This window comes from Fragaria vesca, linkage group LG4 (genome assembly GCF_000184155.1).
Source record: "Fragaria vesca subsp. vesca linkage group LG4, FraVesHawaii_1.0, whole genome shotgun sequence".
Classification (NCBI taxonomy): Eukaryota; Viridiplantae; Streptophyta; class Magnoliopsida; order Rosales; family Rosaceae; genus Fragaria; species Fragaria vesca.
This window is the reverse complement of record NC_020494.1, coordinates 22,772,805-22,788,593: the sequence shown is the minus strand read 5'-3', so window position 1 is coordinate 22,788,593 and position 15,789 is coordinate 22,772,805. Positions and strand designations below refer to the sequence as shown.

The window sequence follows — 15,789 nt, the reverse complement described above, 5'->3', positions numbered from 1 at the left end:
TTCTTGCATTACTACCACCATGATTTGAATATGAAAACTTGTTCTCCTTGATCCTTGTGCATTGTCCAGCAAATGGAGTAAGGTTTAGGGTTGTTAATGCAGTTCTGGTGAAGCAACCTCCAACATTATTCTACATTATTTTAAGGCTGAAGTTTAGGACTTCGGTGTTACTCAGTGGCTCAGTGCTGTCTTGTTACTTAATTCTTATGTTGCCGTGTTCATTCTGTGTTCTTGTTTTTCTTTGTGCTGTCATTTCTCTTTGTTTGGCGGAGATCCCCGACGGTACAGCTTACAAAAGGCTGTCAATTTGGGGTTGGTCTGGTAAAATTGACTTCTTGCCTGATACAGTTTTAGTCGGCTAATCCCAGACTTCACATCTTTCTTTACACATTTGAGTTTCTGCGTGAACAATTATTGCTGCTTTGGTGTTTGATCTTTTCAACTTTACCTGATAGTCAAAATCACAGGCTGGTGTGGAACTTAGCTGAAATCACAGAATGTTGCCGACTTCAGTATTTATTGTAATATCTTTATTTACTGCTTTTACATTCTAGTAGCTTCTATACAGATTTCTTCTCCAAAAACTATACAATATTATTTAAATAGAAATAAATAAATCTATTACATCTCCAATTGGAGCAGAAACTTAGAGACCCTCTGTTGATATACAATACCATGAATGTGTATATAATAATAGTAATACCAATGATAATATCTAGAGCTACAGATGGTGAGTATATATGGAGCATAGGAAAAGGAAAATAAAAATTATAGTTCATGTCACTTTAATGAAGCTGAGATGTATCCTCCAAGAAAAGACAGCAGTACTCTTTGACTCGTGTGGGAATCAACTGCATTCCATCCTTTTTCAACTTGCAAATACTAAATATGATTGAATCTGATCCCTTCATTATCTTAATGTGCTCAATTGCTTCCTAAATAAGAAATCTGGAGAGACCAACTTTATGGCCAAGCTTCTTGACATCCTCCTGGATTTGGCTTCTGTATTCTCCAAATGTGAACTTTCTGTAAATGGAGGATTCTGTGCTGCTGCTTCCTATTAAAGAATCATAAGATGGGCACAGGAAGTATGCAATGGAATATCGTTCCGTCTTCTCGTTGGCCAGGACCTTGTGTTCCACACTCTTATACACATCGTTGCTCCATGCCTGCATATATATAATTAACTAGAGGAATTATTTAACTAATCACAAAGGTCAAATACAAAACATGTGTGAATTGACATGCCTGCATGTTAATGTCTCCAATAAATAAGGATCTAATGCTGAACCAACTGATAACTGCACACCAGGCATGCCACATGCTGCTCACGACACAATGTTGTGCTTATATGTATAGTAATATCGGAGATAACAAGATGATCATGTTGCCGGACCATGAATCTGAGTATTAATTTAGTGTTTATGATTACTATACCTGAAAAAGATCTCCAATGTTGACGATAAGTGCGTCTGGATTTGGTTTTACAGCAACCCATTTGGAGTCTTTCATGAGTTGAAGTCCTCCTACTTGATCTTGGCAAAGAATGGTGAGGAAATCACTGTCAGTGTGAGGCACTAGACCAATCATCTCTGGTGAAAATGGACAAGCCGGGTAGCGATTCAAGCGAAGAAAGCACGAGCTTGACTCACAAATGTCTTCTAGAGCTTCCTCTTGGTTGCTGAGATCATTGATTAGAACCTCAGCAAGCACTTTTGATAGATTTGACATGGCTGCTGAAAACTCCTCCATCACTTCCCTATTGCAATGCATGCATCAACAACACTTCGTGAGCTTAAGTAAAGGATTAGGATATGTCAGAACAAGGAACATATATAAGAAATATGTGTCATACCTTAGAGAGGTGAACTCATCCCCATAGCAAGATTTGTCTGAGATCTTTGAGACAGGAATGTGAAAAGCTTCAGACCAAGAGTACTGAGATGCGTGAGTTGCAGTTGGAGTCCCAAACCTGTATGAATTGTTGAGAAGGCCAGCATTTTGTTTCTTATCAAAGGGTGCTGAAAACAACTTGACTTGCTCTCTCCTCATCTTCTCTATAAGCTGAGGGCTAATGCCATGGTTCACCACTTGGAAAAAGCCCCATTCCGAGGAGGCGCTACAAATCGCTCTAGCGCATTCTAGCCTGTGGATCATGTCAAGGCTGTTTAATCCATCAAGGTCTATCAATGGGAGTTGGCATTCTTCTGTGACATGGTTTTCATGTAGTTGAGGAGTTTTATTGGATGGCTTGTGCAAAAGGGCTCCATAGTTGTGTAGGAGAGGTGGGTTTGAGTCTACTAACATAATGGTATATGGTATGTCCTTGCTTGGTTTGCTTTCCGGTTTGAGTTTGAGACTTTGATTTTGAGTAGGGTGGGAAATGAGTAGCACCAAATGTATTTATATAAGGTCTTGGTGGGAAGGAGGAGCACAAAAAGAAGAGAACAAAATATGAAGGGGCCAAGAGGGGAGCCCCAAGTAGTGACATTTGTCACAAGGAGGTTAGGCCTTTCTGATATGACCTAGTCAGTTAGTCTACACAAGACTGAAGATGAAAATAATAAGAAAAATGAGGAAGAGATTGGATCCAAGTCCCAAACCTAACTCCTGCTCTTTTTTGACTTTGTGAAACAAAAATGAAAAGGTATTGAACTGATTCAATGCATTCTTTGGACTTGGGAGTAAGATATGGCATACTTGTCTTCTGGATTTGGACTCATCATATCTCTTCCTTTTCCCATCAACATTCTAGAGCAGCAGTAGATCAGGTTTCACTAACACAGATTTCAAACACAACCGACATATGTTTTCTATCTTTACCTAACCTGGTTCAAAATCTTTTACCTGATCAACTTCTTTATAATAAGGAATCTTAGGAACCTAACTTGAGGAATCATTATCATTGATTGACCTTATATTTTCTTCTTATTTTCTGCTGAGCTCATTTCACAAAAAGATTCTGGTTTTTGGTCTTGGGTTATAAGAATACCATCTAATTAATTTATGAGGCAGGCAGAGCTGCATATTATCCATCCACAATGTCAATGGGCAAAAGACAGCATGTGAGAAACAACACCCAACTGCTCTGTTTTTCTTTCATAATAATATCCTAATTAGTCCTTATGATTAAGCTGTTCATGACAAAAATTGATTCAAATCTTTCAGCCTGTAATAGTAGTGGCTTGCCACTGCCAGTGGCTTATTCTTGCCTAGTTGGGTAAACCAGAGATTATCTTCTGGTTGTATGAATGAATCATTTGAGGAGGTACCCTAAAGTCCTAAACAATGGCTGGAATGATTTAAGAGAATAAGAATTTTTACTGCGAGTTGCATATTAGCATGTGCATTTCAGATATGAAGCACATGTTTAGGGGCCCAATTCCAGTCATATACGAATGAGGCATATTCACATTCATATTCATTTATTCATAGTTGAGAGACAATGTGCCGCCCAGATGAGTCTGAAATTCGACAACATGATGTAACCAATCTATGTGGTGCTGGTGAGTGAACGTGATGGCGTGATGCCGCCCAAAGGCAAAGAGGCATAACATGTCTCTGTCATCTCTGTGATTTCCAGTTTTCCACGCTACTACTCCGAAACAAATTCAACCAAACATTGTCTCGCACTTGCGACCTACTTGTGCTCAAAGAGTGAGCTTGAAAAATGTAAATCTTGTTTTGGTAGTTTCAGATATTGAAAAACGATAATGAACTAATATGATATCATAAATCGCCTGCTCTTTTTATAAGACGTTTTGAGTTTCAATCATCCATCTCATAATATATGCAGTGTTAGTTTGATATACAATGTGTGACTAACGACTTATGTCGACAAAACCATTTCTTAATTATATATGCAAAGTTTCTGAAACTTGATTCATACTCGAAATTAGAATAACACAAGGAACCAATCAGGCGGCCAAAAGTTGTTTGGGAGTACTAGAAAGGAATCATGTTTTATGTGGTTAAGTTAAAGGAGGTAGATCTTTGACTAATACCCGAAGACCATTTTGGAAGAACAATTTTTATACAAAATGCATGTGTGCCTGGCTTTGGTGTTTGTTTTACAATAGAGATATAAACGGAACGGTTTCAGTTTGGAAGTTCATGGTTTTTTGGCATTTGGGGACAGAACCTTTGTTAATTTTTTTAGCTAGTCAAGGCAAAAAAGACACATAATTTACACTCAGCATTCTTAAAGTCTTTGGATCTTCTGAAAATTATACAGCGCACCCGGGTGCGCCGCGCACCCGTCTATCTCCGCCGTCCATTTTGAAAAAGTCAAAAGTCCGCGTCAAATAGACGGCGGAGATGGACAGGTGCGCTGAATACGCTCTCTGGATCTTCTGAAAATTAAGGGGAAAAGAAACCGTTCATACTGAAAGCTGGGAACCTAACTACGTTGTTATCTAGCTTCTGGACAAAAACTAACATTCTTAATCCGGAAACTTGTTTGTCCGTGTTATTTGCCAAAGAAGAAACACCAGTGAAATTAGAAAATTAAATTTGTGGGATTCGGTCGACACTATCAGCTTTTGTCATATTGAATTGGAATGTAGTGCTCAACAAATTTGTGATGAAGGTTTTGCTTCTCTAATATCATGAAGCTTCTCCCCAAGCCTCTTCCTACTTCCACAAATCCTGCCATTAAGCCTCTTAGCCTTCGTTTAATTTTATACTCTCTGAGCTCGCTCAGAAACCATTATGTAAATTTTCATACAAAGAAAGTGAGGTCTTTGTAAGCGAAGATCTCCATGATTAAACGACTATTGTTGCATGTGTAATCATATGAAAACAGAGAAAATTTCAATATTTTGTGAATGATGATGACACATAACGAAACAACAGTAAGCTTACATTCGAAAGTTATGAATTTAAAGCAAAAGAAAAACTCGAGTAACTAATTAATTGAAATCAATCTCAAGTGTTGTATATGGATAGCATTCTTATATTTTGGCGTGAGCGTACTTGGATACATCATTTGGCATATATATTACATGAAAATTAGATAACCAATGTAGCAGTAATACTCTTCAGACGTCTTTTCGCGCGCCCGCAATGTACGTGTTCCCTTTTGTCGATCACTGAAATCTCAGCGATTTTTTCATAACAAGTCTCTGAAAACTCAGCCAAGGATTCAAAGACTGATGAAAATCCAGTACAAACAGCATTTGCTGCGACCTCTCGCTTCTCTATCCTGCTATGGAGCGCCTTTTCCTCTTCGCTTAGCTTGTACTCCAAACTCTCCAACTTTTCATCGTCCCCCTCATCATCAAATTTAATAACATTTATCTTAAGTTCCTGAACCCTTCTCTCGAGTCTCTTAACCTTCCTCTTTTGTTTCCCTTCCTTCCTCAGTTGAACCTTCAGTTCTTCAACTTGTTTCTCCAAGCTTTTCATGGCATCAGTTACTTCCTTGACAGGCAGCTCCTCCAAACCAGCTGATGACCACGTTTTCAAGAGCAAAGATAGAATGTGGTTTTCATGAATGTCATCTTCACAAAACGATGGGAACGAGTGGCTGACCCAACTGTCAAGAGCTCCAACGTAGGCCTTTTGTGAAGAAATATATGCAGCAAAGCATCTTCTCCAATTGGAAAGGTCTTGTTTAAGCACTTTAATTTTCTTATAGGTTGAGGCATCGTTGATCTTTAATACATCATATGTTTCTGCTTTGGACATGATGTCCTTTTGGATGCTATGGCATTCTGACATCACCTTCCAATCTCTCCATAGGGCTTTTAGCAGCTCACCGATTTGCTGCTGCAGCTCTCCATCTCTCAGTTTTTGGATTTCTTTGAAATTGTATACCGCACAGCTTTTGGCAACCTCACCTCCATCCTTGTCGAGTTTCTTCACCTCATTATAGAGCTTTGTCTCCCATTCGCATAACTCCTTCAGTGTAGAAGAATGCTGCTTATTCCTGGGCAATTTATCCCCCAATTCAACATTACAAGCCGAACCAACTCTGACGGAGAGACTAGTCGTGAGTGACCGGCATAGCTTACTGAACGTTCCTTCACCACAACTTTGCGCTCCAACATCTTCGGTTTTTAGCAGTTTCGAAACATTGTTGCCGGATTTGTAAGCCACTTGGAATTGAGCCTCTAATATTTCCGGAAATATCTTGCCTAATGAATCATGGTACTTATTCTGCGCCTCTTAAAGCTGATCCCTACGTTGACAAGCCAATTCCAACAGCCCTATTCTGTCTTCACAAACTTTTACAGATTTTGAACTTACACCTCCCATTTTTCGAGTAAACTGGTTGTGTACTTGTTAATGGCAAGCAAATATTTCGAACAAGCTCTAATTCTCTTAAGCAAAACAAGGAAGAATGTGATCAGAGTTGCAGTGCCTTGCTCTTCATATATAGTGGGTGTTAATTCCTACCTACTAATGTTAGGAGAATAAGAAATAATCCTTCAAATAAGAGGCATAGGCGGTGATTTTTTTTGCAGGGCTGCTCATCTTCCCATAGAGACAAGGAAAAAAAAAAAGCCCACAACAGAAAACACCTAAAACCCATAGGAAATAGGAATCAATCAAATTTCCCAACCGTAGAACGTGATTGCTCCTCCTTAGAGTCTCAGATCAATACTGCAGAGCATTCTTGTGCAGAGTTGATATGTTGTCTTTGAAAATAACCATGTTTTTGTATGGTTTGTAAAAGAAACAGATGTTTGACCAACACCCAAAGACGATTTAAAGAAGACACAATGCATGTGTGCGAGGCTTTGGTTGCATTCATTATGTTGTTTACAATAGAGATAATGCAATGGTTTTCTGTGTTTGTGTGCTAACAGACGCTAAACCCTACACACATATATATATATATATATACCACTTGATCTTGATCAGCTACATGCAGAGAGACAATAATGGTGAGTAACTAGTGAAAGCAATCAATCGTTATTCAGAAGATGGGCTAAAGTTGTCTATAAATTTCAAGTAAGCAAATTAAACTGGATCGACATAGAAAATACTGTTACAATGAAATTTAACTAAACATTAAAATGATAACAAAAAAACAAAAAAAAACTTTCTAGCTGGCTATCTCAGTGTTGTGCTTCCTTGCAACCTCGGCATAGTCTTGAGAAGCTTTGGTTGTAAACTCAGCCAACGATTTGAAAATTAATGCAAACCTCTCCTGAATCACGTTTGTAACAATCTTTGTGTTCGTCTTACTTGTTTTATAGGCCTTTTTCTCATTCTCTAGTCTCTTCTTCAATCCATTCAGCTCCTCCTCCTTCTTGTTCTTCTTCTCATTCTTCTTCTTCGTCGACTTTAAAGTTTCCTCCAAAATATCCTCATTAAGTTTATCAACTTTTTTCTTGCGTTCCTGCTCCTTGTTTTGCTCTTCCCTAAGCCTTTTCAATTCTTTGTCAAACTCGCCCATAGCTTTACTCACTTCCTTGTCCTCCAGTTTTTCCAAACAAGCTAACCAATCTCCGAGCAGTCTTGTGCACTTGTTACCCTTTTCTGTGTTTTCTCCCTTTTCTGAGTTTTCTCCCTTTTTTGACTTTTCTCCCTCTTCGAAATATGATGATGGAAGCGAATGTCTGCTCCACTCATGTAGAGATTTAATGTAGCTCTTCTGTGAACAAAGATAGGAAGTGAATGCGGCACACCAATTCTGTAGTTCTGTTTGAAGTTTGACAGTAGCAGTTCTGGCATTATCTTTTTCATGAGGCTTAAATAGAGATTTTTCTGACATGATCAGGTATTGGATCTCATGGCACTTTGACATGCTCTTCAAACTTTCTTGCAGGCTTTTTAAGAGACCAGAAAGTTGAGTTTCCAGCTCACCGTCTCTCAGCTCTTTAATTTTCTTGAAAGCATCTCCAGCGGTTTGTTTGGCAACTCTTACATCAATTGTTCCTCCAATTTTCTCCTCAACCTCGACTATCTCTACCAATCTCTCTAGAGATTTCTCCCTAGCATGTAGCTCCACTAGTGTTGAGCAATGCTTCGGTGCTTCAGCTGTCTCACCAACTCTAACGGACTGACTTCTTGCAAAACTAAAGCCTCTAGTAGAGCGACTCCTTGTTGCTGACCGACCAAAACTACTCTTGTGTTGTTTAGCACTTTCAACACATTTTTTATCTAGTAAATCGCAAACGACACTGCCAGACTCGCATACCTTCTTGAACTGAAGGTTAACATCTGAAAACCTCTTTTCACGAGTCTCTGCAGGTTGATGCTCTACATTATTCTCATCTTCCTTCTTGGCAGTACTTGATTCTGCACTCATATTCACATCTTTTTTCTTATTACCCTTCCTTGTTTTCTCTTTCGTGGTCCATGAATCTTCATTCTTAGAAGTATTGGTCTTCTCTATCACCATACTTGAATCTTTCTCGTCATGATGTTCTTCTTCTTTTTCCTCTCCATGATGCATGGTATCCTGTAACTTGTCAGAATCAGAATTAAGTGAGCAATGTGCGCCCACAAATTCGTCGATGGCTGTTGCCATCTTGTCCTGCAAGGCATTGTAATTTTTTTGTGCGTTTGCAAACGCCTCCTGCCGCTGTACAGCCAATATCGCTAACTTAACTCTATCTCTGCAGAGACTATTTTTTCCGGATACAGAAACAACACCTCCCATGATTATGTTTGGGGCAAACAAAAGGCTTTAGTTATCGAAGGCAAGATATCTAGAACGTAAGGAAGCAAACAAAAACTATGATTCATGTAAACGTTAAGTCTCTTTAAATACTAGTTCAAACTGAAATTCTTAGGAAAACTAGGAAACAAAAACGACTAGGAAATTTAATCCTACAACTGTAGGTGTTTTCCAAATCGGGAAATCAAATCAACTAAGGCGGTACATAACTTCTTTGTATCACCTTCCAGAATTTATAACCTGTGTCTTGACTAGGAGTGAATCAAACCGAAAAGAAGTAGGAAAAACATTGGAAAAGGTATCATTAAAGCCCTAAAGAGAAAAATTTGTGAATATCAAAAACTCTTTCAGAAATATGATATAAGAAACATAGATGTACATGTACACATTGAATTCATAAGAAGGGACAATATTTTGACAACAATGAAGGGACTGGTACACACGGATTGATCCTTAATTGGAAAAAAAGGTGGAAAAAAGGGAATGCCCCAACATAGATGCCATTACATCCACGAATACAACGACTGTTGGTGTCACTGCTGTGATGATGCAGTTGGTGCTGTTCCAGATTCAGATGGTGCGGACTCTGAAGGTCCAGAACTTGAAACTGCTGGTGCCGATGACGTAGAAGCTGGGGGTGTCGCAGAATGCTGCTGGTATTGTGTGTTCATTGGCAATGATTGTTGTGGAGGCACTGCAGCATGATATTGCGGACGGTATTGTTGTTGGTAAGCTGCTGGCGGTGGAGGCATATAACCTGCATAAGGGGGAGGATAAAACTGCTGCTGATAATAATGGCCCTGTGGTTGTGCCATGGTTTGAAAAGCATAATGTTGCCTCTCTGAACCAGATTTGTTCTCACCGGACCCTGTGGGCCCATTTAGAGCTCCATCTTGTGATCGAACAACAGCACCCATTCTTTGAGGATCCATTGATGGATAAAATGTCCTCTCATGTGAAGATGGTGGAGGTGGCATGTTGTAGTAGTGCTGGACTGGTGCAGATTGGTCTTGTATTTGGTTCTGCTGTTGTGATATCACTGCTCGAGGCAACAATCCACTATGAGCCACTGCCTGCTGCCTAGCTTCATCTGTGCCGTCTGAGTCCTGTTTTGGTGCTTGTGGCCTACCCCACATTAACTTCAATCTCAAACCCTTTATTACCAGTTTATTGGAGAGTTCTTCTGCAGCCTTTTCTGCACCCTCTCTTGTTGTGTAGGTTACGAAAGCACAAGCTCGTTGGAGTACCATCCTAACAGATTCTATTTCACCATGAGCATAAAAGTTATCCCTGAGATCCTGCTCTGTAATTCTCTCATCAAGCCCACCCACGTATAGGGTTCTGATGCTTTCATCCTCGGGAGGTTCTAGGGAAGGCATCTCTCCAGCCTTGTTCAGTAGCTTCATCGCGACTGGATCATTGACTCTGCAGATAATTTATAGATTAAAAAGCGAATATCAGTTTGTTAGCTGAATATAGTAGCTAGATGCTGCAGTAGTATACTCCTATTACTTTGCAACCCCCAAAAGACGGTTCTTTCTTCAATTAATTGGGTGGTATGTAAACAAAATTCTTGACACAACAACCGGAAAAAAAAAGAAGACTCCAGTTGCCTGCTCAATGTGAGCGAATAAGTGATCAAGTATACAAATTTTCCAATTTAAAGCAGTCAGCAGGAATGTAACATCATGACATAAAACATGCAACCACAGACCAATGAACTTTGATTTTAAAAACAGTAAAGTTGGACATTAACATACCCATAGTAACGATCTTTAATGTTTTGTTGTGCCAACTCCCCAGTTATGGGCATTTCGTGCCTGTAAGGGCACTCGGCGCCTCTTGTGCACTCACCCCGAATGTAGAAACTGCAGACATGTGCTCTGTTCCTTTTGTAATAGGGTGCTGTTCTTTGAAGCTTCAGAATAGTGTCACTGGGCCGAGCTTTCCCGTAGGAAGATTCATAATCTATACCAGCTCTAGCCTGCATACATCAATAACACAATTAGTTTATGCTAAGGCGTTCCAGAAAATATATTAAATTAGATACTGAACTAAAAGACAGAAACATACCTTTCGGTCGTGCTCCTACGGCAAAAAACTCCCTATTGACATCACTCTTGGGGATCACATCCGTGGAGTTGATAGCCATAGCAGTGTCTCGAACCTGCACCGGCAAGCCATATTCGAGGTCCAAGATGCAAACTTGACACACATTCTTCAACTTACTGCACGTCTGGCAAATCTCAGTCTTCTTGAACCGGGCATCACGGCCAGGCCTCCACCGGAAAACAGTAAACGGCCGAGTACAAGTCTTGCACTCCTTGTCGTAATCCGCTTTTGTCATGCGAACATAAGGATTGTCACCCAGGCAAGACTCACAGATGATGGGGAAGTCTGACCTTTCCCAACCATCTGCCTCCACATTCCTCAGCAACCTGTGCGCCATTTCACCTAAATCACACCCTAAAAAAACAACCTAAATGTCAAAATTGAGTCAACCAATCTCGCAATTTCAAACTCCATATGACCAAAATCCTAACAAACCCTGTGCTACCTAAACCCTAACATCATAATGATTTCCCTAATTCATAGATATAAACCCCCAAATCAGAAACCCTAGCAAAAAATCCAAACTTAAACCCAATGAATATAAACCCCCAAATCAGAAACCCTAGCAAAAATCCAAACTTGAACATAATGAATAGCTCAAATTGGGGAATACAAGGGAAATTCAGCCCTAGATTGAAGCATTAAATTTAGAAAACACAATTGCAGAATTGAAGGGAGATGAAATTACGAAAAGACCAACCTGGAAGATATAGAAACTAGAGAGAGCTTCAGCGTTTGCAGCCAAAAGAGAGCTTCTTCTTTCTTCGCGGTTCTCAAGTAGAGGAGGCGGGGTCGGTTTTGTTGTCGAATGACTAACTTAACCCTCTGCTTGGTTACCGAAAAAGCCCGTATAGGCCCACTACACCTATGACCGCCTAGACGCGACACACTTCCGCCAAGCCCACAAAAAAGCCCAGTTTGCTTTATTTTGTTTCTGGAAAAAAAAAGTTTAACAAATCACTTATACATATTCCAAAAAGATTTGAAACACAAATAAATTCAGTTGTGTGGTTGTTAATCAAATAACAACAGTTTTTAACAAATAAGGACAAATTATTTTCTACTTGTCATGTGTCATGGTTTAATTTACTAAACTAACCTTATACAAAATAAATCAAATTAAATCAGACCCCACCATGTATTGTTTTAACTGCTACTGCACTTACTGGAATATTGCTGCTACTACACTTCCAATAAATGCAGTAGCAAATTTTTAGTGGTTCAGCTAGTGTAATAGCAGCTTCAGTAACTACAATACTACAATAGCAGGTTTTCAATGGCTCAACTAGTGTAGTATCATGTTAAACTAGAGAGTTAGCTGCTACTACACTTCCAACAAATGTAGTAACAGGGTTTTAATGGCTCAACAAGTGTTGTAGCAGCTATTTTCAATACGTGATGTAGTAGCAGGTTTTTATTAGTTCAGCTAATGTAGTAGCAACAGCTTCAGTAACTGCAATATTGACAGAAAAATTCATTTATGACTGCTACTATTGATAAGGAAAGTTTATTTATGAATTATGCTACTGTTCGCTTCTACTACATCACTTGACATGGTCTCTGCTGCTGTAGAACACTTATACTTCTTTTTTTTTTTTTTTTTTTTCTACTACATGTTGTACTCTTGTTGTAGTTATGCTATTGCCCTCATGTTTTTATAGTTTCTACTAGTACATACAGATTGAGTCTCATCCAATTATACAGTTCTACGCATTCATCCATCCAATGTCATCACCCTATAGACATCGACAACATTACTAAATCACTAAGACCCAAACCGATTTCACTTCTGGTTCTAAGTGAATTCCATTCTTTCTCACCTCAATTTTGCCCTCATCGCCTTTCAAATCCCTAACCCCAAATTGACTCACCTTCACTTCCAAATCCTAAACCCAGCCTCTACCAGTACTCGAAAATGACAGAGCTGAGCTGACGATTCCGGCGAGGCCGTGGACGGCGACGCGGCGAGAGTAGAAAAGGCAGGGCAAGGTGACGTCGACTCCGGTGACTTGGAAGGGGTCGGTGGTGAGGCGGAGGGCGGAGTAGGGGAGGAGAGTGGGGAGGATGGAGCCGGAGGAGATGGATCAGAGGTCGGAGAGGGAGAGGCGGAGAGGGACGAAGTGGAGGCGGAGCGTTTCCGTGTAGGACGACATTGTTTGGATCATGTCGAGGGCGAAGAGGGAGGCGTTGGTGGGAGCGAAGATGGTGAATGAGGCATTGGGAGGAAGCTTGAGGATCTCATACTGGAGGTCAAAGGTGGCCATGGTGTTGCAGATGAGATTGTAGCCGTGGTTGCGAAGCATGCGCTGCATTGACTCGTACTCGCGGGAAGAGATCGACGCCGTGCACGTCGGGAAACTGAGGAAGATGACGGTGGTGAGGAGGAGGAGGAGTATCAGAATTGATGAGAGTGATCGGACGGTGAACGCCGCCATGGAAAGAGCAGAGAGAGAGGCGGAGAAGTGGGATGAATAGAAATGGCGGCTAGGTATTTTGAGGCAGTGGCAGTTTTGTAGATATTTCAAAAAAGAATGATTTTTTAGGTATTTTAAATAAAAAATTGCTGACAGGGCGTGGTACTATGTATTATGGGTTTGAGTTTAAGTCCTTATTTGTTTAAATCTGTTCAAAATGTGAGTTTTCTGTTTTATACAACTGTTTAGGGTAGTAGGATCGATGTCATTTTCTAAAAAATTAAGTCTTATAGGGTTTCTTCTAAACACATAAACATGAAGCTAATTTTTCAAGCTAATTTTATTGCAGTGCGTTAATTAATGTTACAATAAGTTTCAGTTTAACCTCCTAGTAGAACTAGGAGAGCTACTCGACCGGTGTCATCAACTCCACGTACGATCGACGAGGCCATCAACCGCCCCACTCTCAGAGTCGACTAAACTAGAGTGAGCTAGCGAAAATTGTGTTTCCATATCACATGTTATATATCGATCCATTAATGGTTATTTTTAGTTGATAACTTCCAATATATATTTATATATATATATATATGGCCTCTACCTAGGTAAAACACATTTGTTACAAACTGTAGAGAATCAAAGGATGCAGTATTGTTCATTTATACTTCATCAATTAATCAAGCATTAGAAACCCAGGGATGATATGTAACAATCAAGAATGAAACAAGTACATGAGTACACAAAAAGATTAATCATTTGCTTCGCTTTTATTTATTTAAATAAGTAATACACCGAGTTATGCTTTACAATAGATATGATATTACATGGTAGATATGAAAATTCAAGTTGTTTTATGTAACTGTAGCCGTAAATAGGCTTAGTAGTGGCGAGGAGGTGGAGGGGACTTGTAGTGGCGAGGAGGTGGAGGTGGAGGTGGAGGGGACTTGTAGTGGCGAGGATGTGGTGGTGGAGGGGACTTGTAGTGGCGAGGAGGTGGAGGGGACTTGTAGTGGCGAGGAGGTGGAGGGGATTTGTAGTAGTGTGGGGGAGGAGAGTGAGTATGGGGAGGAGGAGGTGAAGGAGATGGTGGAGGGGGAGACTTGTAGACATATGGAGGTGGTGGTGACGGGGAAGGTGGAGGTGGGGACTTGTAATGATATGGAGGTGGAGGTGAGGGTGAGGGTGGTGGTGGTGACTTATAAATGTAGGGTGGAGGAGGTGATGGGGAAAGAGGAGGCGGGGACTTGTAGACATATGGAGGTGGTGGTGATGGAGATGGAGGAGGTGGAGACTTGTAAACGTAAGGAGGAGGAGGTGATGGAGACGGTGGAGATTGTGATGGAGATGATGTTGGATTTGGTGTTGGAGATTGTGTTGGAGATGGTGTTGGATTTGGTATTGGAGATGGTGTTGGAGATGATGATGGAGATGGTGTTGGAGATGGTGTTAGAGATGGTGATGGAGAAGGTGTTGAAGATGGTGATGGAGATGGTGTTGGAGATGATGTTGGATTTGGTATTGGAGATTGTGATGGAGATGATGTTGGAGATGGTGTTGGAGATGGTGTTGGAGATGGTGATGGAGATGGTGTTGGAGATGGTGTTGGAGATGGTGTTGGAGATGATGTTAGAGATGGTGTTGGAGATGGTGATGGAGATGGTGATGGAGATGATGTTGGATTTGGTATTGGAGATGGTGATGGAGATGGTGATAGAGATGGTGATGGAGATGGTGGTGATAGAGATGGTAGAGATTGTGATGGAGATGGTGATGGAGATGGTGGTGGTGGTGACTTGTAAGGAGGTAGAGGTGAGGGTGAGGGTGGCGGAGGTGGTGATGAGTTGGGCGGTGGCGGAGGTGGTGAAGACTTAGGCTGTGGTGAAGGCGGAGGTGGCGGAGGTGGTGAAGGCGGAGGTGGTGAAGGCGGAGGTGGTGAAGGCGGAGGTGGCGGAGGTGGTGAAGACTTAGGCTGTGGCGGAGGTGGTGAAGGCGGAGGTGGCGGAGGTGGTGAAGACTTGGGCTGTGGCGGAGGTGGTGAAGGCGGAGGTGGTGAAGACTTGGGCTGTGGCGGAGGTGGTGATGACTTGTAAGGAGGTAGGATGGGAATAGGAGGTAGCTTGGGAATAGGAGGTAGGATTATGGGAGGTAAAAGAGGAATAGTAGCATGAACACTAGTAGTAGCTAAGAAGCAGAATGTCAAACAATAAAACATGGTAATGATGAGCGAAGAAGGCCTTGGCTTTCCCAAGGCTCCCATTTCTGCTCTTCGTACAACTAGCTTGTTTGTAGTGAGTGGTAGTAGTAGATGTGATTTCTAAGCTTGATAGCTAACCCTTTTATAGTAATCTCTGTACTCGTTTTGGGACGTGACATGGTTCATTTTTTTCAAGATAACAAGATGAAAGTCTACTGTTAATAATGACTTGATCCAAATTAATGAAACTTGGAGATTTTAAAAATAAGGACTAATCAGTTTACCCCCATCAACTTTAGGTCGATCATCATGTTAATCCTTCTTCTTTCAATTTCATCAAAAACACCCTTCAACTCACAATTTTCATCAGCCGTGTCTAAACCTCAGTTTTCCATCCAATTTCTCCGTCAAATGATGACGTGGCATTAAGAAGAAGT

The 15,789-nt window shown here is 40.7% G+C and overlaps 3 protein-coding genes and 1 pseudogene across 4 annotated transcripts; all 4 read right to left on the bottom strand.

Moving 5' to 3' along the window:
- Nucleotides 1-470: 470 nt before the first annotated feature.
- LOC101300048 (gibberellin 2-beta-dioxygenase 8-like) lies at nt 471-2,372 on the bottom strand. Its single transcript, XM_004297719.1, has 3 exons — nt 1,856-2,372; nt 1,438-1,759; nt 471-1,169 (listed from the first exon to the last, which is right to left on the bottom strand). Exons 1-3 carry the CDS (start codon nt 2,305-2,307, stop codon nt 936-938), a joined length of 1,008 nt encoding a protein of 335 aa, XP_004297767.1. The 5' UTR covers nt 2,308-2,372; the 3' UTR covers nt 471-935.
- Nucleotides 2,373-5,010: 2,638 nt separating this feature from the next.
- Nucleotides 5,011-6,258, bottom strand: LOC101294656. The gene is made up of 2 exons (XM_004298575.1): nt 6,252-6,258; nt 5,011-6,137 (listed from the first exon to the last, which is right to left on the bottom strand). The coding sequence occupies exons 1-2, from the start codon at nt 6,256-6,258 to the stop codon at nt 5,011-5,013; spliced, it is 1,134 nt and encodes a 377-aa protein (XP_004298623.1).
- A 2,710-nt stretch (nt 6,259-8,968) lies between these two features.
- Nucleotides 8,969-11,524, bottom strand: LOC101299760 (annotated as a pseudogene). Its single transcript, XR_184557.1, has 4 exons — nt 11,445-11,524; nt 10,706-11,098; nt 10,393-10,616; nt 8,969-10,057 (listed from the first exon to the last, which is right to left on the bottom strand). The product of XR_184557.1 is annotated as a zinc finger CCCH domain-containing protein 40-like (transcript).
- A 1,304-nt stretch (nt 11,525-12,828) lies between these two features.
- LOC101294362 (fasciclin-like arabinogalactan protein 19-like) lies at nt 12,829-13,179 on the bottom strand. Its single transcript, XM_004298574.1, has one exon. It carries the CDS (start codon nt 13,177-13,179, stop codon nt 12,829-12,831), a length of 351 nt encoding a protein of 116 aa, XP_004298622.1.
- Between the last annotated feature and the right edge of the window lie 2,610 nt (nt 13,180-15,789).

Bases quoted from the DNA above. Each gene is read 5' to 3' on its own strand.
- LOC101294362 (XM_004298574.1), bottom strand. From the start codon at position 13,179: ATGGCGGCGTTCACCGTCCGATCACTCTCATCAATTCTGATACTCCTC.
- LOC101300048 (XM_004297719.1), bottom strand. From the start codon at position 2,307: ATGTTAGTAGACTCAAACCCACCTCTCCTACACAACTATGGAGCCCTT. The intron at 1,760-1,855 runs GTATGACACATA...GCATTGCAATAG, and splicing joins GATGAGTTCACCTCTCTAAG to GGAAGTGATGGAGGAGTTTT. The intron at 1,170-1,437 runs GTATAGTAATCA...ATATATATGCAG, and splicing joins ACATTGGAGATCTTTTTCAG to GCATGGAGCAACGATGTGTA.